We start from the raw sequence: 26758 nt of genomic DNA, 5'->3' as shown, positions 1-26758 counted from the left end.
CCCTCCCTACCTCCATCCCTCTCTCTCTCCATCAGTCTCCCTCCCTACCTCCATCCCTCTCTCTCTCCATCAGTCTCCCTCCCTACCTCCATCTCTCTCTCCCTCCAAACTTCACATCTCTACATCTGTGTCCCTCCCACCATCTCCCTCCCTCCCCCTCTCCTGAACACAGACATAAGGTTGGGGATTGGTTACTATGGTTACTTTTCTGTTTATTTTTCTCCCTGAATGAGTGAATCCCAACCGTCGTTAAACCTCCATAGAAACAAATGAAATCAAACTAAATGTTGAAGGTCAAATATGACGAAGACTGGACGTTGGTGGAACATAACAGATGACTGCACTCGCATGATGAGTGACCTCTGACCTGAGACCTGATGCCTTTAGCTCAGTGGGCTACAGGACCACGGCTCCCAGTACTGCAGTATGAGTGATCTCTGACCTGAGACCTGATGCCTTTAGCTCAGTGGGCTACAGGACCACGGCTCCCAGTACTGCAGTATGAGTGATCTCTGACCTGAGACCTGATGCCTTTAGCTCAGTGGGCTACAGGACCACGGCTCCCAGTACTGCAGTATGAGTGATCTCTGACCTGAGACCTGATGCCTTTAACTCAGTGGGCTACAGGACCACGGCTCCCAGTTCTGCAGTATGAGTGATCTCTGACCTGAGACCTGATGCCTTTAGCTCAGTGGGCTACAGGACCACGGCTCCCAGTACTGCAGTATGAGTGATCTCTGACCTGAGACCTGATGCCTTTAGCTCAGTGGGCTACAGGACCACGGCTCCCAGTACTGCAGTATGAGTGTGTTGGTAACAGTGGAGAGGTTGTTCGTTGTGTAAAGATGGAAGCAGAGTATTGTAAATTCATGGCTACTAAACATTAATGACAAAATACTGTGTAAATAAGATTCTATTAAAGAAACTAAATTGAAAATAAAGTTGAGTTCCAACTTGTCTTTATTCTGGAGAAGAACTGGTGCAAATCATAATGGAGGGTTCATGAGAAACGCCTTAACATACACTACACATTTGTTTGACATTTGTTAAAAACAAACATGTCCTGAATCTCATTGCTGATATGACATGTATAATTTAATGTTTTGTATACAGTATAAGATCTGACGTTTGTTCAAATATATATTCTTCAACCTGTGTGTTTGGTTATGTTCTTTGTTAAATATGCATTTTAAATGTATCATTTAACTCCCGTATATGTTTGTATAAATGGAAAAGTTCAAGAAGAAAAAAATAAGAAAAAAATAATGAACCGTAAGTCGGAACCTTGAGCGATGTACCTTGGTAATCAGGGGACTGACAACAACGACGGACCAGGAAGCGACATTTTCGAAATAGCAAGAAATGCAAAAGGTTTATAAACTTTGAAATGCAGTGAGAATTCTAAAATTGCATTCAACCAATATTTATCAGATTAGTCTCGTTTCGCAAGAAAGAGGGACCTTCCGTCCGCGCTAACATTACTAGTAAGTTAAGTTAGACCATAGAGGTGTCGTCATTGTGCTCACAGCCATGTGGGGGGAGATCGACCCTGTTCCCGAGCCCAGTCCGCCTGTCAGCGTTGAACCAGTGGCCTGCAGACAGCCCGACCCCCGGCGACCACAGCCCGACCCCCGGAGACCACAGCCCGACCCCAGGGGAACCGGACCAGCTTCTAGCTGCTCTGAAACCGCCCACACCGAGGAGGACGAGCCGCAGGACAACCAGGTGAGAAACAGCAACAAGGAGGGAGATAGTGACGTAGAAACCAGATGTTACCAAAAATATTGATGACTACGCCCCTTTCATCTGTGATGTTAATGTGTGAACTAGCTAGCTACCAACCGGCGAATGACAAGGAATTGGCGAAGACAAGTGCGCGTGTGTGTGTGTGTGTGTGTGTGTGTGTGTGTGTGTGTGTGTTTTCCCAGGCGGATCCCATCGGTGTGTGTGCTATGGTGGAGGTGGTGGCTGTGAGTGGTATTCAGGTGAAGAGCCAGCAGGTAGGTGAGGCCGAACTGACCGTAGCCCAGCGGAGAGAGGAGCTGCTGGGACAGTACCGGACCAAGCCCCTGGTGTTCCTGGAGAGATACCAGGTACCTCTTTTCTCGAACCCTGACAACCAGAACTGGGCTGGTCTTTCTTTTACTTATGGTCTCAGGGCACCATTGAAGATGAGACCCTGGTCTCAATTGGGTCTCTGAAGATGAGACCCTGGTCTCAGTTGGGTCTCTGAAGATGAGACCCTGGTCTCAATTGGGTCTCTGAAGATGAGACCCTGGTCTCAGTTGGGTCTCTGAAGATGAGACCCTGGTCTCAGTTGGGTCTCTGAAGATGAGACCCTGGTCTCAGTTGGGTCTCTGAAGATGAGACCCTGGTCTCAGTTGGGTCTCTGAAGATGAGACCCTGGTCTCAGTTGGGCTCCACTGATTAAATTAAAGCTTAGAAATCCATATTTTTAGACAAATTCTTTACACTTATTGTTTTTGAGACACAAATGCTTTGCCATCTCATTCACTTACTGTATTCATACAGTATCTCTGTATCTGAAACTGGCCTGAGTACAACTTGGTATTATATAGAAACTGACATATGACCAACCCCTGCTCCCCCATCACCTCTGACCTCTAACCCTCTGTCCCATCACCTCTGACCTCTAACCCTCTCCCACAGGCCCACCTGAAGCCACAGCACCTGTCAGTATTCTGCCATCTGACTTCTGACCCCCGGGCGCAGTACTACTGCCGGGAGGTGAGGCGGAGAGCAGCGGGACGGACCAACAGGACCCGGGTACGCAACCAACGCTACGCTGCCCTCAGAGAGCTGCAGAGGGGTGAGCCTAGCAAGCAATCAGAGACCCTGGTACGCAGTCTTCAGCACCAATCACAGACCCTGGTACTCAAACACTGATGCTCACCCAGGTCCAGGGTTGCAAAGCTACTGGTAATCAGCGGTGGAAAAAGTACCCAATTCTCATACTTGAGTAAAAGTAAAGATATCTTAATAGAAAATGACTCAAGTGAAAGTCACACAGTAAAATACTACTTGAGTAAAAGTCTAAAAGCGTTTGGTTTTAAATAGACTTAAGTATCAAAAGTAAATGCAATTGCTAAAATATATTTAAGTATAAAAAAGTTAAAGTATAAATAATTTCAAATTCCTTATGAAGCAAACCAGACGGCACCATGGGCCCACGCCAACACTCAGACATAATTTACAAACCAGACGGCACCATGGGCCCACGCCAACACTCAGACATAATTTACAAACCAGACGGCACCATGGGCCCACGCCAACACTCAGACATCATTTACAAACCAGACGGCACCATGGGCCCACGCCAACACTCAGACATCATTTACAAACCAGACGGCACCAGGGGCCCACGCCAACACTCAGACATCATTTACAAACCAGACGGCACCAGGGGCCCACGCCAACACTCAGACATCATTTACAAACGAAACGTGTGTTTAGTGAGTCCTCCAGATCAGAGGCAGTAGGGATGACCAGGGATGTTCTCTGTCCCCCCCCCCCCCCCCCCCCCCCCCAGGGATGTCTCTAACCCCTCCCCCCCAGAGGGCCAGTACTTCAACATGTCTCTAACCCCCCCCAGAGGGCCAGTACTTCAACATGTCTCTAACCCCCCCAGAGGGTCAGTACTTCAACATGTCTCTAACCCCCCCAGAGGGCCAGTACTTCAACATGTCTCTAACCCCCCCCCCCCCCAGAGGGTCAGTACTTCAACATGTCTCTAACCCCCCCAGAGGGCCAGTACTTCAACATGTCTCTAACCCCTCCCCCCCCCAGAGGGTCAGTACTTCAACATGTCTCTAACCCCCCCAGAGGGCCAGTACTTCAACATGTCTCTAACCCCCCCAGAGGGCCAGTACTTCAACATGTCTCTAACCCCCCCCCCCCCCAGAGGGCCAGTACTTCAACATGTCTCTAACCCCCCCAGAGGGTCAGTACTTCAACATGTCTCTAACCCCCCCAGAGGGCCAGTACTTCAACATGTCTCTAACCCCTCCCCCCCAGAGGGTCAGTACTTCAACATGTCTCTAACCCCCCCAGAGGGCCAGTACTTCAACATGTCTCTAACCCCTCCCCCCCCCCAGAGGGCCAGTACTTCAACATGTCTCTAACCCCCCCAGAGGGCCAGTACTTCAGTGAGGACCAGATGAGAAGCCGGGAGCCCCTACTGTATGAGCAATACATCGGCCAATACCTGACAGAGGAGGAGCTGCTACATCGCTCCCTCGAGGCCATGCAGGGAGGAGCAGGAGAGGAGCGGGGGCCGGGGGGAGCAGAGGGGGGGCTGGCCCATCTCCTCCTCACCTCCTACCAGGAGAGACTGATCCAGAGCCGGCTGCAGGAGGAGCAGGACAGGGAGGAGAACGCACTGGAGGAGGAGGAGGGGGAGGAGGGTAAGACACAGCATCACCAGACGTGCGTTCAACAAGGGAAATAGTTTGCCAACATTCACTACAGTTGACTAACAGTTTGAGAAGGTAGTCTGTACGGTGTGGCCGTGTAGTTAGAATAGCAACGTAATGTAATGTGGCCATGTAGTTAGAATAGCAACGTAATGTGGCCGTGTAGTTAGAATAGCAACGTAATGTAATGTGGCCATGTAGTTAGAATAGCAACGTAATGTGGCCATGTAGTTAGAATAGCAACGTAATGTAATGTGGCCATGTAGTTAGAATAGCAACGTAATGTAATGTGGCCATGTAGTTAGAATAGCAACATAATGTAATGTGGCCATGTAGTTAGAATAGCAACGTAATGTGGCCGTGTAGTTAGAATAGCAACGTAATGTAATGTGGCCATGTAGTTAGAATAGCAACGTAATGTGGCCATGTAGTTAGAATAGCAACGTAATGTAATGTGGCCATGTAGTTAGAATAGCAACATAATGTGGCCGTGTAGTTAGAATAGCAACGTAATGTGGCCATGTAGTTAGAATAGCAACATAATGTAATGTAGCCATGTAGTTAGAATAGCAACGTAATGTAATGTGGCCATGTAGTTAGAATAGCAACGTAATGTAATGTGGCCATGTAGTTAGAATAGCAACGTAATGTAATGTAGCCATGTAGTTAGAATAGCAACGTAATGTAATGTGGCCATGTAGTTAGAATAGCAACATAATGTGGCCATGTAGTTAGAATAGCAACATAATGTAATGTGGCCATGTAGTTAGAATAGCAACATAATGTGGCCATGTAGTTAGAATAGCAACGTAATGTAATGTGGCCATGTAGTTAGAATAGCAACGTAATGTAATGTGGCCATGTAGTTAGAATAGCAACATAATGTAATGTGGCCATGTAGTTAGAATAGCAACATAATGTGGCCATGTAGTTAGAATAGCAACGTAATGTAATGTGGCCATGTAGTTAGAATAGCAACGTAATGTAATGTGGCCATGTAGTTAGAATAGCAACATAATGTAATGTGGCCATGTAGTTAGAATAGCAACGTAATGTGGCCATGTAGTTAGAATAGCAACGTAATGTAATGTGGCCATGTAGTTAGAATAGCAACGTAATGTGGCCATGTAGTTAGAATAGCAATGTAATGTAATGTGGCTATGTAGTTAGAATAGCAACGTAATGTAATGTAGCCATGTAGTTAGAATAGCAACGTAATGTAATGTGGCCATGTAGTTAGAATAGCAACGTAATGTAATGTGGCCGTGTAGTTAGAATAGCAACGTAATGTAATGTAGCCATGTAGTTAGAATAGCAACGTAATGTAATGTGGCCATGTAGTTAGAATAGCAACGTAATGTGGCCATGTAGTTAGAATAGCAACGTAATGTAATGTGGCCATGTAGTTAGAATAGCAACGTAATGTGGCCGTGTAGTTAGAATAGCAACGTAATGTAATGTGGCCATGTAGTTAGAATAGCAACGTAATGTAATGTGGCCATGTAGTTAGAATAGCAACATAATGTAATGTGGCCATGTAGTTAGAATAGCAACGTAATGTGGCCATGTAGTTAGAATAGCAACGTAATGTAATGTGGCCATGTAGTTAGAATAGCAACATAATGTAATGTGGCCATGTAGTTAGAATAGCAACGTAATGTGGCCATGTAGTTAGAATAGCAACGTAATGTAATGTGGCCATGTAGTTAGAATAGCAACGTAATGTGGCCATGTAGTTAGAATAGCAACGTAATGTAATGTGGCCATGTAGTTAGAATAGCAACGTAATGTGGCCGTGTAGTTAGAATAGCAACGTAATGTAATGTGGCCATGTAGTTAGAATAGCAACGTAATGTGGCCGTGTAGTTAGAATAGCAACGTAATGTAATGTGGCCATGTAGTTAGAATAGCAACATAATGTAATGTGGCCATGTAGTTAGAATAGCAACGTAATGTAATGTGGCCGTGTAGTTAGAATAGCAACATAATGTGGCCGTGTAGTTAGAATAGCAACATAATGTGGCCGTGTAGTTAGAATAGCAACATAATGTAATGTGGCCGTGTAGTTAGAATAGCAACATAATGTAATGTGGCCGTGTAGTTAGAATCGTAATGTGGCCGTGTAGTTAGAATAGCACCGTAATGTAATGTGGCCATGTAGTTAGAATAGCACCGCAACGTAATGTGGCCATGTAGTTAGAATAGCAACGTAAGGTAATCATGTAGTTAGAATAGCAACGTAATGTAATGTGGCCATGTAGTTAGAATAGCAACGTAATGTGGCCATGTAGTTAGAATAGCAACGTAATGTGGCCATGTAGTTAGAATAGCAACGTAATGTAATGTGGCCATGTAGTTAGAATAGCAACATAATGTAATGTGGCCATGTAGTTAGAATAGCAACGTAATGTGGCCATGTAGTTAGAATAGCAACGTAATGTAATGTGGCCATGTAGTTAGAATAGCAACGTAATGTAATGTGGCCATGTAGTTAGAATAGCAATGTAATGTAATGTGGCCATGTAGTTAGAATAGCAACGTAATGTAATGTAGCTATGTAGTTAGAATAGTAATGTAATGTGGCCATGTAGTTAGAATAGCAACGTAATGTGGCCATGTAGTTAGAATAGCAACGTAATGTAATGTGGCTATGTAGTTAGAATAGTAATGTAATGTGGCCATGTAGTTAGAATAGCAACGTAATGTAATGTGGCCATGTAGTTAGAATAGCAACGTCTCACGGTACTGTGTGTGTTTCTCACGGTACTGTGTGTGTGTGTCTCACGGTACTGTGTGTGTGGTGCCTCCAGGTGGAGGGTTGGGGGCAGAGGGCTATGAGCCAACACCCCAGGAGAAAGCTCTGCTCAGGGACGAGTTCATCACTCAGATGTACCAACGCTTCCTGGACGGACACGACAAAGACTTTAACTACAGGTTAGTAGCTGGCTGACCAACTGGGGAGACTAACCGGGCTGGCCAACTGGGGAGACTAACCGAGCTGACCAACTGGGGAGACTAACCGGGCTGACCAACTGGGGAGACTAACCGGGCTGACCAACTGGGGAGACTAACCGGGCTGACCAACTGGGGAGACTAACCGGGCTGACCAACTGGGGAGACTAACCGGGCTGACCAACTGGGGAGACTAACCAGGCTGACTAACTGGGGAGACTAACCGGGGAGACTAACCGGGCTGACCAACTGGGGAGACTAACCGGGCTGACTAACTGGGCAGACTAACCGGGGAGACTAACCGGGCTGACCAACTAAGTGGACAGACTGAACTACTGTACTAGCTGTGTGTAGTGAAGTGGACAGACTGAACTACTGCACTAGCTGTGTGTAGTGAAGTGGACAGACTGAACTACTGTACTAGCTGTGTGTTGTAGTGGACAGACTGAACTACTGTACTAGCTGTGTGTTGTGAAGGGGACAGACTGAACTACTGTACTAGCTGTGTGTGTCGTAGTGGACAGATTGTACTAGCTGTGTGTAGTGAAGGGGACAGACTGAACTACTTTACGAGCTGTTTGTGTTGTAGTGAAGTGGACGGGAACCCCGACTACGACAACCTGGACATCGTCAACAGAGATGCAGAGGAGAAGTACTTCGATGAGGATGAAGAGGAGGAGGAGGAAGAGGAGGAGGAGGACATGACTATAGATGTGTCATGACAGCAGCTGTCATTGGACTGTAAATATATTAACTTCTGTAATAACTATACTATGTAATGTTTCTACTCTGTTTATTCTCCTCACATTCATTTAATATTCAGTTTGCATGGATAGCAATAAATCGTGTGTGTTTACGTACGTTGTTAGTCAGTTGAATTATTTCTTACTAGTTCCTGATTGGACTGGACTCCACACCCTGCTGACAACACTGGCCACTGAAGTTGTTCTGAATGGGTCAGAGAGCTGATTGTAACTGAGTCAGTATTTCTGAATGAGTCAGAGAGCTGATTGTAACAGTTAGTATTTCTGAATGAGTCAGAGAGCTGATTGTAACTGAGTCAGTATTTCTGAATGAGTCAGAGCTGATTGTAACTGAGTTAGTATTTCTGAATGAGTCATAGAGCTGATTGTAACAGTTAGTATTTCTGAATGAGTCAGAGAGCTGATTGTAACTGAGTCAGTATTTCTGAATGAGTCAGAGAGCTGATTGTAACTGAGTCAGTATTTCTGAATGAGTCAGAGAGCTGATTGTAACTGAGTCAGTATTTCTGAATGAGTCAGAGAGCTGATTGTAACTGAGTCAGTATTTCTGAATGAGTCAGAGAGCTGATTGTAACTGAGTTAGTATTTCTGAATGAGTCAGAGAGCTGATTGTAACTGAGTTAGTATTTCTGAATGAGTCAGAGAGCTGATTGTAACTGAGTTAGTATTTCTGAATGAGTCAGAGAGCTGATTGTAACTGAGTCAGTATTTCTGAATGAGTCAGAGAGCTGATTGTAACTGAGTTAGTATTTCTGAATGAGTCAGAGAGCTGATTGTAACTGAGTCAGTATTTCTGAATGAGTCAGAGAGCTGATTGTAACTGAGTCAGTATTTCTGAATGAGTCAGAGAGCTGATTGTAACTGAGTCAGTATTTCTGAATGAGTCAGAGAGCTGATTGTAACTGAGTCAGTATTTCTGAATGAGTCAGAGAGCTGATTGTAGTATTTCAAAGGGCTGAAAACAGGTGGATTTTGGGTTCCAGGAGTGAAATCGTTTATTTTTATTTCAGAGGGATTTTTCCCATTCCATTTCCATTAATGGGGGAGAACACAGGGATTGAATTTCAACTAGCTAATGAATCCTGTAAATTAAGAGTGCTCATGATTGCCCCAACCATGTAATACTGCTCTTATGGTTCACTAGACCAGTCTTATATTTAAGCAATAAGGCACGAGGTGGTGTGATATATGGCCAATATACCACAACTAAGGGTTGTCCTTAGGCACACAGAGCCTTAGCCGTGGTATATTGGCCATATATCACACCACCTCGTGCCTTATTGCTTTTATAAACTGTTTATCAAATCAAATGTATTTATATAGCCCTTCGTACATCAGCTGATATCTCAAAGTGCTATACAGAAACCCAGCCTAAAACCCCAAACAGTAAGCAATGCAGGTGTAGAAGCACGGTGGCTAGGAAAAACTCCCTAGAAAGCCCAAAACCTAGGAAGAAACCTAGAGAGGAACCAGGTTATGTGGGGTGGCCAGTCCTCTTCTGGCTGTGCCGGGTGGAGATTATAACAGAACATGGCCAAGATGTTCAAATGTTCATAAATGACCAGCATGGTCAAATAATAATAATCACAGGCAGAACAGTTGAAACTGGAGCAGCAGCACGGCCAGGTGGACTGGGGACAGCAAGGAGTCATCATGCCAAGGTAGTCCTGAGGCATGGTCCTAGGGCTCAGGTCCTCCGAGAGAGAGAAAGAAAGAGAGAATTAGAGAGAGCATACTTAAATTCACACAGGACACCGAATAGGACAGGAGAAGTACTCCAGATATAACAAACTGACCCTAGCCCCCCGACACATAAACTACTGCAGCATAAATACTGGCGGCTGAGACAGGAGGGGTCAGGAGACACTGTGGCCCCATCCGATGACACCCCCGGACAGGGCCAAACAGGAAGGATATAACCCCACCCACTTTACCTTTATTTTACCAGGTAGGCTAGTTGGAGATTTTTGGTTCCAACCGCTTTGTCTTTGTGAGACGTAGAGTAGGTGAACGGATGATCTCTGCATGTGTGGTTCCCACAGCCCCCACAACACTAGAGGGATATCTTCAACCACCAACTTATCATCCTGAGACAAGGCCGAGTATAGCCCACAAAGACCTCCGCCACGGCACAACCCAAGGGGGGGCGCCAACCCAGACAGGAAGATCACATCAGTGACTCAACCCACTCAAGTGACGCACCCCTCCCAGGGACGGCATGGAAGAGCACCAGTAAGCCAGTGACTCAGCCCCTGTAATAGGGTTAGAGGCAGAGAATCCCAGTGGAAAGAGGGGAACCGGCCAGGCAGAGACAGCAAGGGCGGTTCGTTGCTCCAGAGCCTTTCCGTTCACCTTCACACTCCTGGGCCAGACTACACTCAATCATATGACCCACTGAAGAGATGAGTCTTCAGTAAAGACTTAAAGGTTGAGACCGAGTTTATCAACGTAATTAGAGCAGTAAAAATAAATGTTTTGTCATACCTGTGGTATACCACGGCTTTCAGCCAATCAGCATCCAGGAGCCAAACTACCCGGTTTATAATGGGCAGATTCGATGAGGCTGAAGTAAAGACCCATCACGCCATCAGGTGAAAGCAGGCAGGGAGAAGGATTCATAATAAACCCCAGGAAGAGTAGCTGCTTCCTTGACAGGAACTAATGGGGATCCATAACAAACCCCAGGAAGAGTAGCTGCTGCCATGGCTGGAACTAATAATAAACCCCAGGAAGAGTAGCTGCTGCCTTGGCAGGAACTAATGGGGATCCATAATAAACCCCAGGAAGAGTAGCTGCTGCCTTGGCAGGAACTAATGGGGATCCATAATAAACCCCAGGAAGAGTAGCTGCTGCCTTGGCAGGAACTAATGGGGATCCATAATAAACCCCAGGAAGAGTAGCTGCTGCCTTGGCAGGAACTAATAATAAACCCCAGGAAGAGTAGCTGCTGCCTTGGCAGGAACTAATGGGGATCCATAACAAACCCCAGGAAGAGTAGCTGCTGCCTTGACAGGAACTAATGGGGATCCATAATAAACCCCAGGAAGAGTAGCTGCTGCCTTGGCAGGAACTAATGGGGATCCATAATAAACCCCAGGAAGAGTAGCTGCTGCCTTGGCAGGAACTAATGGGGATCCATAATAAACCCTAGGAAGAGTAGCTGCTGCCTTGGCAGGAACTAATGGGGATCCATAATAAACCCCAGGAAGAGTAGCTGCTGCCTTGGCAGGAACTAATGGGGATCCATAATAAACCCCAGGAAGAGTAGCTGCTGCCTTGACAGGAACTAATGGGGATCCATTAAAAAAAACAGGAAGAGTAGCTGCTGCCTTGGCAGGAACTAATGGGGATCCATAATAAACCCCGGGAAGAGTAGCTTCTGCCTTGGCAGGAACTAATGGGGATCCATAATAAACCCCAGGAAGAGTAGCTGCTGCAGGAACTAATGGGGATCCATAATAAACCCTAGGAAGAGTAGCTTCTGCCTTGGCAGGAACTAATGGGGATCCATAATAAACCCCAGGAAGAGTAGCTGCTGCAGGAACTAATGGGGATCCATAATAAACCCCGGGAAGAGTAGCTTCTGCCTTGGCAGGAACTAATGGGGATCCATAATAAACCCCAGGAAGAGTAGCTGCTGCAGGAACTAATGGGGATCCATAATAAACCCCAGGAAGAGTAGCTTCTGCCTTGGCAGGAACTAATGGGGATCCATAATAAATACAAATCAGCATTCAGGATCCAAACTACCTGGTTTATAATGAAGCAATAAGGCCTAAGGAGGTGTGGTATAAGGCCAATATAACACGGCTACCTTCGCGTAATGTGGAATGCCTGGATACAGCCCTTAGCCATGGTACAGTGCCTTGCGAAAGTATTCGGCCCCCTTGAACTTTGCGACCTTTTGCCACATTTCAGGCTTCAAACATAAAGATATAAAACTGTATTTTTTTGTGAAGAATCAACAACAAGTGGGACACAATCATGAAGTGGAACGACATTTATTGGATATTTCAAACTTTTTTAACAAATCAAAAACTGAAAAATTGGGCGTGCAAAATTATTCAGCCCCTTTACTTTCAGTGCAGCAAACTCTCTCCAGAAGTTCAGTGAGGATCTCTGAATGATCCAATGTTGACCTAAATGACTAATGATGATAAATACAATCCACCTGTGTGTAATCAAGTCTCCGTATAAATGCACCTGCACTGTGATAGTCTCAGAGGTCCGTTAAAAGCGCAGAGAGCATCATGAAGAACAAGGAACACACCAGGCAGGTCCGAGATACTGTTGTGAAGAAGTTTAAAGCCGGATTTGGATACAAAAAGATTTCCCAAGCTTTAAACATCCCAAGGAGCACTGTGCAAGCGTAAATATTGAAATGGAAGGAGTATCAGACCACTGCAAATCTACCAAGACCTGGCCGTCCCTCTAAACTTTCAGCTCATACAAGGAGAAGACTGATCAGAGATGCAGCCAAGAGGCCCATGATCACTCTGGATGAACTGCAGAGATCTACAGCTGAGGTGGGAGACTCTGTCCATAGGACAACAATCCCTGTATATTGCACAAATCTGGCCTTTATGGAAGAGTGGCAAGAAGAAAGCCATTTCTTAAAGATATCCATAAAAAGTGTTGTTTAAAGTTTGCCACAAGCCACCTGGGAGACACACCAAACATGTGGAAGAAGGTGCTCTGGTCAGATGAAACCAAAATTGAACTTTTTGGCAACAATGCAAAATGTTATGTTTGGCGTAAAAGCAACACAGCTGAACACACCATCCCCACTGTCAAACATGGTGGTGGCAGCATCATGGTTTGGGCCTGCTTTTCTTCAGCAGGGACAGGGAAGATGGCTAAAATTGATGGGAAGATGGATGGAGCCAAATACAGGACCATTCTGGAAGAAAACCTGATGGAGTCTGCAAAAGACCTGAGACTGGGACGGAGATTTGTCTTCCAACAAGACAATGATCCAAAACATAAAGCAAAATCTACAATGGAATGGTTCAAAAATAAACATATCCAGGTGTTAGAATGGCCAAGTCAAAGTCCAGACCTGAATCCAATCGAGAATCTGTGGAAAGAAACAAATGCTCTCCATCCAACCTCACTGAGCTCGAGCTGTTTTGCAAGGAGGAATGGGAAAAAATTTCAGGCTCTCGATGTGCAAAACTGATAGAGACATACCCCAAGCGACTTACAGCTGTAATCGCAGCAAAAGGTGGCGCTACAAAGTATTAACTTAAGGGGGCTGAATAATTTTGCACGCCCAATTTTTCAGTTTTTGATTTGTTAAAAAAGTTTGAAATATCCAATAAATGTCGTTCCACTTCATGATTGTGTCCCACTTGTTGTTGATTCTTCACAAAAAAATACAGTTTTATATCTTTATGTTTGAAGCCTGAAATGTGGCAAAAGGTCACAAAGTTCAAGGGGGCCGAATACTTTTGCAAGGCACTGTATATTGGCCATATTTCACAAACCCCGGTGGTGCCTTATTGGTATTATAAACTGGTTTACAACGTATGCTTTGACTTTGGGGCAGAAGGAACCCTCAAAGGGAAGCCCAGCGCGCCATCGACTCTGACACAAAAACATGCTCAAGTGGATGAGTCGATATTCACGCTTATAAACGTCTATAGACTAGACAGACCTTTCTGGTCTCTCAGACTAGACAGACCAGCCTGATCTCTCAGACTAGACAGACCAGCCTGATCTCTCAGACTAGACAGACCAGCCTGATCTCTCAGACTAGACAGACCAGCCTGATCTCCCAGACTAGACAGACCAGCTTGATCTCCCAGACTAGACAGACCAGCCTGATCTCTCAGACTAGACAGACCAGCCTGGTCTCTTAGACTAGACAGACCAGCCTGATCTCTCAGACTAGACAGACCAGCCTGATCTCTCAGACTAGACAGACCAGCCTGATCTCTCAGACTAGACAGACCAGCCTGATCTCTCGGACTAGACAGACCAGCCCGATCTCTCAGACTAGACAGACCAGCCTGATCTCTCAGACTAGACAGACCAGCCCGATCTCTCAGACTAGACAGACCAGCCTGATGTCTCAGACTAGACAGACCAGCCTGGTCTCTCAGACTAGACAGACCAGCCTGATCTCTCAGACTAGACAGACCAGCCTGATCTCTCAGACTAGACAGACCAGCCCGATCTCTCAGACTAGACAGACCAGCCTGATCTCTCAGACTAGACAGACCAGCCTGATCTCTCAGACTAGACAGACCAGCCTGATCTCTCAGACTAGACAGACCAGCCTGATCTCTCAGACTAGACAGACCAGCCTGATCTCTCAGACTAGACAGACCAGCCTGATCTCTCAGACTAGACAGACCAGCCCGATCTCTCAGACTAGACAGACCAGCCTGATCTCTCAGACTAGACAGACCAGCCCGATCTCTCAGACTAGACAGACCAGCCTGGTTAAGTTTGGTGGGGTTGCATAAGACAAAGGTTACTTCAGAGGGTAGTGCGTACGGCCAAATACATCACTGGGGCAAAGCTGCCTGCCATCCAGGACCTCTGTCAGAGGAAGGCCCTAAAAATTGTCAAAGACCCCAGCCACCCCAGTCAAAGACTGTTCTCTCTACTACCACATGGCAAGCGGTACCGGAGTGCCAAGTCCAGGACAAAAAGGCTTCTCAACAGTTTTTACCCCCAAGCCATAAGACTCCTGAAATGGTTACCTGACCTATTTACATTGTGTGTGTCCCCCTCTTTTATGCTGCTGCTACTCTCTGTTTATCTTATATGCACAGTCACTTTAACGATACCTACATATATATACTTTTGACCTCCTTTACATGTTAGCTAAAGGCCTCTCCTTTACATGTTAGCTAAAGGCATCTCAATTACATGTTAGCTAAAGGCATCCCCTTTACATGTTAGTTAAAGGCCTCTCCTTTACATGTTAGCTAAAGGCATCTCATTTACATGTTAGCTAAAGGCATCTCATTTACATGTTAGCTAAAGGCATCTCATTTACATGTTAGCTAAAGGCATCTCATTTACATGTTAGCTAAAGGCATCTCATTTACATGTTAGCTAAAGGCATCTCCTTTACATGTTAGCTAAAGGCATCTCCTTTACATGTTAGCTAAAGGCATCTCCTTTACATGTTAGCTAAAGGCATCTCATTTACATGTTAGCTAAAGGCATCTCATTTACATGTTAGCTAAAGGCCTCTCCTTCTTAAAGGCAGTTCCTTTACTTTAGATTTGTGTGTATTGTTGTGAAATGGTTAAATATTACTGTTAGATATTACTGCATTGTTAGAGCTAGAAACACAAGCTACACCCGCAATAACATCTGCTAAACACGTGTATGTGACAAATAACATTTGATTTGATTTTAAAAAACGAGAATAAAGCGGCAATAGTACTGTTTGTCCATTTTGAGAGGCTGTAGCCAAAATAACTCAAGAAATCTGACGTTAGTTTTGACATTTTTTCCTTTAGAGATCCTAGTTGCGCAATTTTACATTGAACTAAGATATTTGGTAAAGGCATCTCATTTACATGTTAGCTAAAGGTATCTCATTTTAAATAAAACATTTGCATGGAAACAAGTCGTATCTCGTTGAATGACAGAGTTTATTGAAGAATCCCCACCGTTGACCAATCACCGACGAAGGGGCTTCGGGTCCGCGCTGCGGCTCGCCTGTAGAGTAATGTGTGCCTGAACAGCCGGAAAACTCCCACCAAAGTCTGAAACGTCTTCATAATATATACATATTATGGATGATGGACACCCACAAATAAATACATACTATATATATGTAATGCGTGTCGGATTGACATAAAGAATCATCTGACATGTTCTGAGTCACTGAGACAGGCACGTGGAGATGTCAGAGGACCCGCCTGTGTAATGAACCCCAAAGCCTCGTAGAGGGATAGGAGAAGCACAGCTACCATTGAACAGTCTATCCTTATGGTTTATACACCAGTAAATCTCTATTGGCGAGGGATAGGAGAAGCACAGCTACCATTGAACAGTCTATCCTTATAGTTTATACACCAGTAAATCTCTATTGGCGAGGGATAGGAGAAGCACAACTACCATTGAACAGTCTATCCTTATGGTTTATACACCAGTAAATCTCTATTGGCGAGGGATAGGAGAAGCACAGCTACCATTGAACAGTCTATCCTTGTGGTTTATACACCAGTAAATCTCTATTGGCGAGGGATAGGAGAAGCACAGCTACCATTGAACAGTCTATCCTTATAGTTTATACACCAGTAAATCTCTATTGGCGAGGGATAGGAGAAGCACAACTACCATTGAACGCAGACAAACCCGTGGACAGTCTATCCTTATGGTTTATACACCAGTAAATCTCTATTGGCGAGGGATAGGAGAAGCACAACTACCATTGAACGCAGACAAACCCGTGGACAGTCTATCCTTATGGTTTATACACCAGTAAATCTCTGCATTGTCGAGTGACTTTAGGACTTCCGTGTCATTACACAAACAGACGATACCTCCTTCTATTGAACTAACAGCCGCTGTTAAACCACCCAGCTACTTCCTGACGTCTGCGATTCAGACCGGAAAACCAACTATAACTCCGGGTTTTAACTCCTTTAAAAAAACAAATAACTACCATGGAATCAACATCTAACAACTACGAGCGGAACTGTGTTCTGTGTTGTCAGGAGCTCGACATCTTCGCCCTGGGGAAATGCGACCACCCGGTGTGTTACCGCTGCTCGACCAAAATGAGGGTGCTGTGCGACCAGAAGTACTGCGCCGTGTGCCGGGAGCAGCTCGACAAGGTAACACCGACTACCGGCCCGACTACTCTACAGCGGGGATGCGCTGGGAACACTGTAGGCCGTGGTATCTGCTCAGCTACGTTTCTAATGATCTCTCACGGACTCTTATCTAACTACTTTAGTTAGGTCGGAGGGGGTTTATTTACTTACTTAGATAGTTATTCGTCAAAGTCAACACATATATTTGTAGTTTGTACGTGGTAATAGGCAGGCACGAGCTAACCCCTCCACACACACACAGTTAAATGACCTAAGACACGTAATGACTAACGTTAGCTTGAGTGTTATCACAAATAGAACAAAGAGGTGAGTTATAACACATATTTTGGTGTTATTGTCACTAGGTAAGTCGTTTTTGTATTTATGTAGGTAACTAATAAGTATGTAACCGATGCTATAAGGCCATGTAAGGTTGTCTTATGAGAGAGAGCTGTCAGGCTTCATGAAGGGTGGTGGTTATGTAATGGTTTGTAATTTACTACCGGGGACGGGACAGTCACCCCTCCCCGTACCATGGACCTAGCCACAGATGATCCATTATATTGACCAGGGCCCGGTTTCCCGAAAGCGATGGCATTTTGGTTGGACAGTTTAACTATCCTATCCATCTTTCCTACAACGGCCGATGATGTTCCGTGCGTTTCCCAAAAACAACACGTAGAGACAGCGGTCTGATGGATCAGGAAGAAAGGGATCACTGCTCTAGGATAAGTTTTCTCCATTCAAATATGACCTTATTAACATGGTAATTATTTCACAATGCAGACGACGGATCAGCTCCTAGACAGACATTAGGCCTAATGCTTACTCAATAAAAATGCACTAAATCACAGATTTGGCACGTCATTGCTCGCATGTTAGGCTACACATTATATATTTTTGACAAATGACAGATTTTGTGAAAAGTACAAGTAGGAAAATAGAAGTCAATTAATTGAACATGAAATGTAATTTCAATATACTTGAAATGAGCCTATAGCCTAATGTTTAAATTTGAATTGCATTCATCTATTTTTTTTTCATTTGAAATAACTTTTCATACTTCACATCAATTGCAAAGACATTGAGAACTTTGTATTCGTAGTCGACTTTGTTCTGAAGTTATCAGCGTTCAGAAAGACTGATAAGCCATGTGATTCTGTTTGTCTCGTTTAGCAACTCGTCATTTCCAAGTTTCCTAGTTCTGCGGCATGAGGCAGGCATTATGCCCTGTTTACATTGTGAAGGACACTACATGACCAAAAGTATGTGGACACCTGTTCATCCAACATCTCATTCCAAAATCATGGGCATTAATATGGAGTTGGTCCCCCCCCTTTGCTGCTATAACAGTTTCCACTGTTCCTAAGTCCAATGGCAACAAGCTTTACACCACTCCTGCTGACGCTTGGCATTGGCAATAGTGATCTTAGGCTTGTGTGTGGCAGCTCGGCCATGGAAACCCATTTTCATGAAGCTTCCAACGATGTTGCTTCCAGAGGCAGTTTGGAACTCGGTAGGGAACTTTTGCAACTGAGGACAGACGATTTTTACGTGCTTCAGCACTCGATGGTCCTGTTCTGTGAGCTTGTGTGGCCTACCACTTCAAAGCTCAGCCGTTGTTGCTCCATGACTGTTTCCACTTCACAATAACAGAGCTTACAGTTGACCGGGGCAGCTCTAGAAGGGCAGAAATTTGACGAACTGACTTGTTGGAAAGGTGGCGTCATGACGGTGCCACGTTGAAACTTACTGAGCTCTTCAGTAAGGTCAATGTTTCTATGGAGATTGCATGGCTGTGTGCTCGATTTATACAACCGTCAGCAACGCATGTGGCTGAAATATCTGAATCCACTAATTTGAAGGGGAGTCGACATACTGCTGTATATCCAGTGCATCTCTATTTAACCACGCTGTACATCTTCATGCAAAGCTCATTCCGCTACTGGACGGCAGGGTTGCCGTAGTTTCCCTACTGGACGGCAGGGTTGCCGTGGTTTCCCTACTGGACGGCAGGGTTGCTGTGGTTTCCCTACTGGACGGCGGGGTTGCCGTGGTTTCCCTACTGTACGGCGGGGTTGCCGTGGTTTCCCTACTGTACGGCGGGGTTGCCGTGGTTTCCCTACTGGACGGCGGGGTTGCCGTGGTTTCCCTACTGGACGGCGGGGTTGCCGTGGTTTCCCTACTGGACGGCGGGGTTGCCGTGGTTTCCGCTACGGGACTGCGGGGTTGCCGTGGTTTTTGCTTCGCTATGCCATGTCCGCGGTTTTCCTGAAATTGAGCTACTTTGAAATCAATGTGAAAATGTATTGGTTGCAGGTTTTTCGGACTACTTCTAAATTGCACCGCGGTCGCCATGGCATTTCTCACCAACAACAAAAATATATATTTCACTGTGACCTGCTGACTATCAGAGAATCAGGCCAAAGATGTTTATAGCTAATCCAAGAGAGATCACAACCTGTGGTTTGCAATGGGATCAAATGAGTCATAGTTGGCAGAACAAGCAAGGATGGAGGCAGAGCAAAGCACGAGCTCCCAAGATCCTATTGGCTCATTTTATGCGTGTATTTGCATATTGTCATTAGGGAACGCCTACTCTGAAGTGAGGGTGTGCAAAAACTAAATTCACCTTTGCACTTTTTGGAAATATTGGCAAATGGTGAGGGGAAGAAAAGTCAACTCAACTTAGTCCACTCTGTTCATAGCTGATTTTAGTTTTGGGAGCAGTGAACTGTATTGAGATCAAACGTTTCATTGACGAGAACATTTGCAGAATGTCGGCCAAAATCCATCCCGCTCCATCTTCTCCCACTGGGCTTCCTCTCATCACCATATTTGGTAGTGAGTTGAAACGCCGACCGGATGGGTTTCCTCTCATCACCATATTTGGTAGTGAGTTGAAACGCAGACCGGATGCTTCACATTTATACATCCGGTGAAACATCTGTCTCATTGTTCGATCTGTGATCAAGCAGTGAGGCCAGCTGTTGCTGAGTGAGTGGTGGGGAAGGGGAGGGCCGTAGGGGTGTGTCAGAGTTTCCAAACCCAGAAGTGCAAAATCGCAAGACTTCCGGGAACGCTTTTGAAACAGACCAAGCAGACCAGACCGGTTTGGGGTTTGAGAAGTCAATAAATATAAGTGAACAATTCTGGCTTTAGTTGTTCATTTTTTTAATCTAAAGGCGCAACCTAGATTTGAGCTTAAGTCTTAAGTAGTTGAACATGTTATTTCTCCAACCTCATAAAGGTGACAAACTGACACGTTTTCATTTTTGGCAAAAAACAACTTCATTGGCCTCCCGAGTGGCGCAGCTGTCTTAGGGCACTACAGCCGCGTCGTCCAGGGGAGGGTTTGACTGGTGGAACTTCCTTGGCTTACTGCGCTCTAGCGACTCCTTGTGGTGGGCCCGGGCGCCTGCAAGCTAACCTCGTTTGTCAGTTGAATGGGTTTTCCTCCGACACATTGGTGCGGCTGGCTTCCGGGTAAAACGAGCAGTGTTAAGAAGTAGCTCGTCTTGGTGGGTCATGTTACGAAGGACGCAACCCTTGACCTTCAACCTCCCCCCGAGCTCGTTGGGGAGTTGAGACAAGATCGTAACTACTAATTGGATATCATGAAATTGGGGCGAAAAAGGGGGTAAAAACCCTTTTTCTATGAAAGGCTCATACGCCTTTGATTTGACGGCCTGCACAAGCGCAAAACGACCGTTAAACCTGATGACATGTTTCTGCGTATGAGCTGAGCTAGCCAATGTCGCAATGACATCACCTACAAGCATGAGCTTGGATTTGTATTGGAAAAGCAGTTCCTGCCCATGTTCATACGGTCTTTTGGTGAGTTCCTGCCCATGTTCATACGGTCTTTGGGTGAGTTCCTGCCCATGTTCATACGGTCTTTGGGTGAGTTCCTGCCCATGTTCATACAGTCTTTGGGTGAGTTCCTGCCCATGTTCATACGGTCTTTGGGTGAGTTCCTGCCCATGTTCATACGGCATTTGGGTGAGTTCCTGCCCATGTTCATACGGTCTTTGGGTGAGTTCCTGCCCATGTTCATACGGTCTTTGGGTGAGTTCCTGCCCATGTTCATACGGTCTTTGGGTGAGTTCCTGCCCATGTTCATACGGTCTTTGGGTGAGTTCCTGCCCATGTTCATACGGTCTTTGGGTGTGCGTTGAGAGAGCGCTGCAGCAGGCAGCTGAGTCACCTGAGTGAGAGGAGACATTTGCTGCCTTCACATGCTAGTCTGAACTAGGAAAGTCTGAAATGTCCGACTTGCTTAACTGGTTGTAGTTATACGCCTCGTTCAATCAGCAAGTCGGACGTTCCTGAGCTTCCAATTCCGACTAGCATGTGAACAGCAGACGCACGTCCTGACAACTGTTTCACCAGTTGTAGTTAGGCTCTTTAATTTGTCATTGTGGAGACATCTTTTTCCATAAAACATATATCAGTTCTAGCGTGTTAAAGCACTGGAAAACCACTAGGCACTACAGCGCATTAGATACATTCGCTTGTAGGTGGTTTAAACTGCATTGTAATATCGACTGCTTGTAGGTGGTTTAAACTGCATTGTAATATCGACTCTGCTTGTAGGTGGTTTAAACTGCATTGTAATATCGACTCTGCCTGGAGGTGGTTTAAACTGCATTGTAATATCGACTCTGCTTGTAGATGGTTTAAACTGCATTGTAATATCGACTGCTTGTAGGTGGTTTAAACTGCATTGTAATATCACCTCTGCTTGTAGGTGGTTTAAACTGCATTGTAATATCGACTCTGCCTGGAGGTGGTTTAAACTGCATTGTAATATCGACTCTGCTTGTAGATGGTTTAAACTGCATTGTAATATCGACTGCTTGTAGGTGGTTTAAACTGCATTGTAATATCACCTCTGCTTGTAGGTGGTTTAAACTGCATTGTAATATCGACTCTGCCTGGAGGTGGTTTAAACTGCATTGTAATATCGACTCTGCTTGTAGATGGTTTAAACTGCATTGTAATATCGACTGCTTGTAGGTGGTTTAAACTGCATTGTAATATCGACTCTGCTTATGGAAAACCGTATCAAGCGGAGGGTTTTTACGCATGCTCAGTTCTTGGGTCTTGAGTGGAGTTTTGAAGTGGAAGTTATGCAACTCCCTTCCGTGCCTCTGTTATTGGGGAACATGGGGAACAGTCCAGGAGCCTCTGTTATGGGGGAACAGTCCAGGGGCCTCTGTTATGGGGGAACAGTCCAGGAGCCTCTGTTATGGGGGAACAGTCCAGGAGCCTCTGTTATGGGGGAACAGTCCAGGAGCCTCTGTTATTGGGGAACAGTCCAGGGGCCTCTGTTATGGGGGAACAGTCCAGGGGCCTCTGTTATGGGGGAACAGCCCAGGGGCCTCTGGGGAACAGTCCAGGGGCCTCTGGGGAACAGTCCAGGGGCCTCTGGGGAACAGTCCAGGAGCCTCTGGGGAACAGTCCAGGGGCCTCTGGGGAACAGTCCAGGGGCCTCTGGGGAACAGTCCAGGGGCCTCTGGGGAACAGTCCAGGGGCCTCTGTTATGGGGAACAGTTCACAATGAAACTGACATTACATGTGGAGAATGATACATTTGCAGCTGTTGGCCGTCCAGTAGCCTATTTCTATGCTACTGCAGCCTACCATTTGAGACAGTAAACCTGTGGAAATGACTGTCGTGCTACTGCAGCCTACCATTTGAGACAGTAAACCTGTGGAAATGACTGTCGTGCTACTGCAGCCTACCATTTGAGACAGTAAACCTGTGGAAATGACTGTTGTGCTACTGCAGCCTACCATTTGAGACAGTAAACCTGTGGAAATGACTGTTGTGCTACTGCAGCCTACCATTTGAGACAGTAAACATGTGGAAATGACTGTCAAATCAAATGTATTTATATAGCCCTTCGTACATCAGCTGATATCTCAAAGTGCTATACAGAAACCCAGCCTAAAACCCCAAACAGCAAGCAATGCAGGTGTAGAAGCACGGTGGCTAAAAAAAAACTCCCTAGAAAGGCCAAAACCTAGGAAGAAACCTAGAGAGGAACCAGGCTATGTGGGGTGGCCAGTCCTCTTCTGGCTGTGCCGGGTGGAGATTATAACAGAACATGGCCAAGATGTTCAAATGTTCATAAATGACCAGCATGGTCGAATAATAATAGGGCAGAACAGTGCTACTGTAGCCTACCATTTGAGACAGTAAACCTGTGGAAATGACTGTCGTGCTACTGCAGCCTACCATTTTAGACAGTAAACCTGTGGAAATGACTCATGTTACTGCAGCCTACCATTTGTGGTGTCTTCAACCTAGCCGAGCATTCAGCTCGCTACGGTGGTACTTTCAGCCTAGCCGAGCATTCAGCTAGCTACGGTGGTACCTTCAGCCTAGCCGAGCATTCAGCTAGCTACGGTGGTACCTTCAGCCTAGCCGAGCATTCAGCTAGCTACGGTGGGAGCTTCAACCTAGCCTAGCATTCAGCTAGCTACGGTGGTATCTTCAACCTAGCCTAGCATTCAGCTAGCTACGGTGGGAGCTTCAACCTAGCCTAGCATTCAGCTAGCAAGCTGCTCTGCAGTGCAAGCTAGCTTGACTTGCTATACAATTAGAGAAACTAGTTGAGGAAAAAGTAACTAAACACCTGAAACAATATATTTATCCTGTTTTTTGCAGTCTCCCAAAACAAGTATGGTCTCTGAGACAGATTCTCCATCTCGTTATAAACACTACTCTGGTCTGGTCAGTAGTGGGACTACAGACTGATTTCACTACTCACTTTAACTAGCTGGCTAATCCCTGTCTCTGTTAGTTTGTGAGCTAGTGCCCTAGGGTAGGGTTAGCTTCATTTAACAGCTGTACTTTGATTGTCACTGTAATGTTGGTTGGTATAACAAGTAAAACCCCAAGGGCTTGACCCCAGCTACCAGTGGACAGGTCAGGTAAAGGCTGATTCCCATTGACAGGGTGTTTGTGTCTAGGTGCTGTTTGTGCAGAAGTTGGTGGCGTTCTCCTCTCAGCCCCTCCAGACGCTGCAGGTGGAAAGGAAACATGACATCTACTTTACAGACTCCAAGATATACGCTCAGTTCAGGTACACTGCTTTCTTCCTCCTATCCCTCTTCCTCCTATCCCTCTCTCCTCTTCCTCCTGGCCCCCTCTCCTATCCCTCTCTCCTCTTCCTCCTATCCCTCTCTCCTCTTTCTTCTGGCCCTCTTCCTCTCCTGTCTTCCCCCTGGCCCTCTCTCCTATCCCTCTCTCCTCTTCCCCCTGGCCCTCTCTCCTATCCCTCTCTCCTCTTCCCCCTGGCCCTCTCTCCTATCCCTCTCTCCTCTTCCCCCTGGCCCTCTCTCCTATCCCTCTCTCCTCTTCCCCCTGGCCCTCTCTCCTCTTCCCCCTGGCCCTCTCTCCTGACCCTCTCTCCTCTTCCCCCTGGCCCTCTCTCCTGACCCTCTCTCCTCTTCCCCCTGGCCCTCTCTCCTATCCCTCTCTCCTCTTCCCCCTGGCCCTCTCTCCTATCCCTCTCTCCTCTTCCTCCTGGCCCTCTCTCCTGACCCTCTCTCCTCTTCTTCCTGGCCCTCTCTCCTCTTCCCCCTGGACTGCTCTTCCTCTCCTGTCCCCCTCCTGGCCCTCTCTTCCTCTCCTGGCCCTCTCTTCCTCTCCTGGCCCTCTCTTCCTCTCCTGGCCCTCTTCCTCTCCTGTCTTCCCCCTGGACCGCTCTTCCTCTCCTGTCCTCCCCCTGGCCCTCTCTATCTACTATCAGTCTCTGTCTGTCTCTTCCTCATGTCTCTCTCTCTGCCTGTAGGACACTGCTGCAGTCTGAGTGTCCTGTGTGTCCAGAGTCTAAAGTCTTCTCAAAGTTTGAGGAGTTAGAGCAGCACATGAGGAAACAGCATGAACTCTTCTGTTGCAAACTCTGTACCAAACACCTGCAGGTAGGTTACCTGTCTGTCTGCCTGTTATACCTGTCTGTCTGCCTGTTATACCTGTCTGTCTAACATGTAAGTAACCTGTTCCCACCAGATCTTCTCCCATGAGAGGAAGTGGTATAACCGGAAGGATCTGGCACGTCACCGTACCCATGGTGACCCAGATGACACGTCTCACCGCGGACACCCGCTCTGCAAGTTCTGTGATGACCGTTACCTTGACAACGACGAGCTGCTGAAACACCTCCGTAGAGACCATTACTTCTGTCACTTCTGTGATGCTGACGGAGCCCAGGAGTACTACAGGTACACACACACACACACACAACCAGTCACATGTTTGGACAGACACACACACAGAAACACAGACACACACACACACAGTCACATGTTTGGACAGACACACACACAGACACACACACGTCACATGTTTGGACACACACACACACACACGTCACATGTTTGGACACACCTACTCATTCCAGGGTTTTTCTTAATTTTTTACTATTTGGTGTACAGAACACAGCCCTATTTGGTAAAAGACCAAGTCCATATTATGGCAAGAAGAGCTCAAATAAGCAAAGAGAAATTATAGTCCATCATTACTTTAAGACATAAAGGTCAGTCAATCTGGAAAATGCCAAGAACTCTGAACGTTTCTTCAAGTGCAGTCGCAAAAACCATCAAGCGTTATGATGAAACTGGCTCTCATGAGGACCGCCACAGTGCGTGTGCCTGTGTGAATCAGGCCTTCATGGTTGAATTGCTGCAAAGAAACCACTACTAAAGGACACGAATAAGAAGAGACTTGCTTAGGTTAAGAAACACAAGCAATGAACGGAAGCATGTGTGGTTCCCACCGTGAAGCATGGAGGAGGAGGTGTGATGGGGTGGGGGTGCTTTGCTTGTGACACTGAGGGATTTATTTTGAATTCAAGGCACTCTTAACAAGCATGGCTACCACAGCATTCTGCAGCGATACACCATCCCATCTGGTTTGCGCTTAGTGGGACTATCTTTTCTTGAACAGGACAATGACCCAACACACCTCCAGGCTGGGTAAGGGCAATTTGATGAAGGAGAGTGATGAAGTGCTGCATCAGATGACCTGGCCTCCACAATCACCTGACCTCATCCCAATTGAGATGGTTTGGGATGAGTCGGATCGCAGAGTGACGGAAAAGCAGCCAACAAGTACTCAGCATATGTGGGACCTCCTTCAAGACTGTTGGCAAAGCATTTCTCATGAAGCTGGTTGAGAGAATGCCAAGAGTGTGCAAAGCTGTCATCAAGGCAAAGGGTGGCTACTTTGAAGAATCTCAAATATAAACTCTGTAAAATAAATAAACTTCCTCTCACTATCAACTGCATTTATTTTCAGCAAACTTTACGTGTAAATATTTGTATGAACATAACAAGATTCAACAACTGAGACATAAACTGAACAAGTTCCACAGACATGTGACTAACAGAAATGGAATGAACAAAGGGGGGGTCAAAAGTAACAGTCAGTATCTGATGTGGCCACCAGCTGCATTAAGTACTGCACTGCATCTCCTCCTCATGGACCGCACCAGATTTGTCAGTTCTTGCTTTGAGATGTTACCCCACTCTTCCACCAAGCACTGCAAGTTCCAGGACATTTCCGTGGGGAATGGCCCTCACCCTCTGATCCAAGAGGTCCCAGACATTTCCGTGGGGAATGGCCCTAGCCCTCACCCTCTGATCCAAGAGGTCCCAGACATTTCCGTGGGGAATGGCCCTAGCCCTCACCCTCTGATCCAAGAGGTCCCAGACGTGCTCAATGGGATTGAGATCCAGGCTCTTCGATGGCCATGGCAGGACACTGACATTCCTGTCTTGCAGGAAATCACGCACAGAACGAGCAGTATGG

General features: G+C 46.1%; 2 protein-coding genes across 4 annotated transcripts in view; both read left to right on the top strand.

Annotated features, from left to right (window-relative positions):
• The first annotated feature begins 1298 nt into the window (after nt 1-1298).
• LOC110516850 (coiled-coil domain-containing protein 97) lies at nt 1299-8245 on the top strand. 2 transcript variants are annotated; one of them, XM_036972937.1, is made up of 6 exons: nt 1299-1725; nt 1929-2093; nt 2671-2830; nt 4152-4424; nt 7244-7367; nt 7975-8245. In XM_036972937.1, the coding sequence occupies exons 1-6, from the start codon at nt 1531-1533 to the stop codon at nt 8105-8107; spliced, it is 1050 nt and encodes a 349-aa protein (XP_036828832.1). In that variant the 5' UTR covers nt 1299-1530; the 3' UTR covers nt 8108-8245. The 2 variants fall into 2 exon arrangements, with proteins under 2 accessions (XP_036828832.1, XP_036828833.1); XM_036972938.1 differs by lacking the exon at nt 1929-2093.
• A 7829-nt stretch (nt 8246-16074) lies between these two features.
• Nucleotides 16075-26758, top strand: part of LOC110511661 (E3 ubiquitin-protein ligase ZNF598) — a 54627-nt gene continuing 43943 nt past the window's right edge. The window contains exons 1-4 of one of the 2 annotated variants that reach the window (XM_036972953.1): nt 16075-16956; nt 23917-24029; nt 24741-24870; nt 24959-25170. In XM_036972953.1, coding sequence (XP_036828848.1) covers nt 16786-16956; nt 23917-24029; nt 24741-24870; nt 24959-25170 — 626 coding nt within the window. In that variant the 5' untranslated portion in view covers nt 16075-16785. The remainder of the gene's footprint in view (nt 16957-23916; nt 24030-24740; nt 24871-24958; nt 25171-26758) is intronic. The other variant, XM_036972952.1, reaches the window with a different exon arrangement.

Source organism: Oncorhynchus mykiss, unplaced genomic scaffold, assembly GCF_013265735.2.
Source record: "Oncorhynchus mykiss isolate Arlee unplaced genomic scaffold, USDA_OmykA_1.1 un_scaffold_213, whole genome shotgun sequence".
Taxonomy (NCBI): domain Eukaryota; kingdom Metazoa; phylum Chordata; class Actinopteri; order Salmoniformes; family Salmonidae; genus Oncorhynchus; species Oncorhynchus mykiss.
This window is presented reverse-complemented; position numbering and strand designations above follow the sequence as displayed.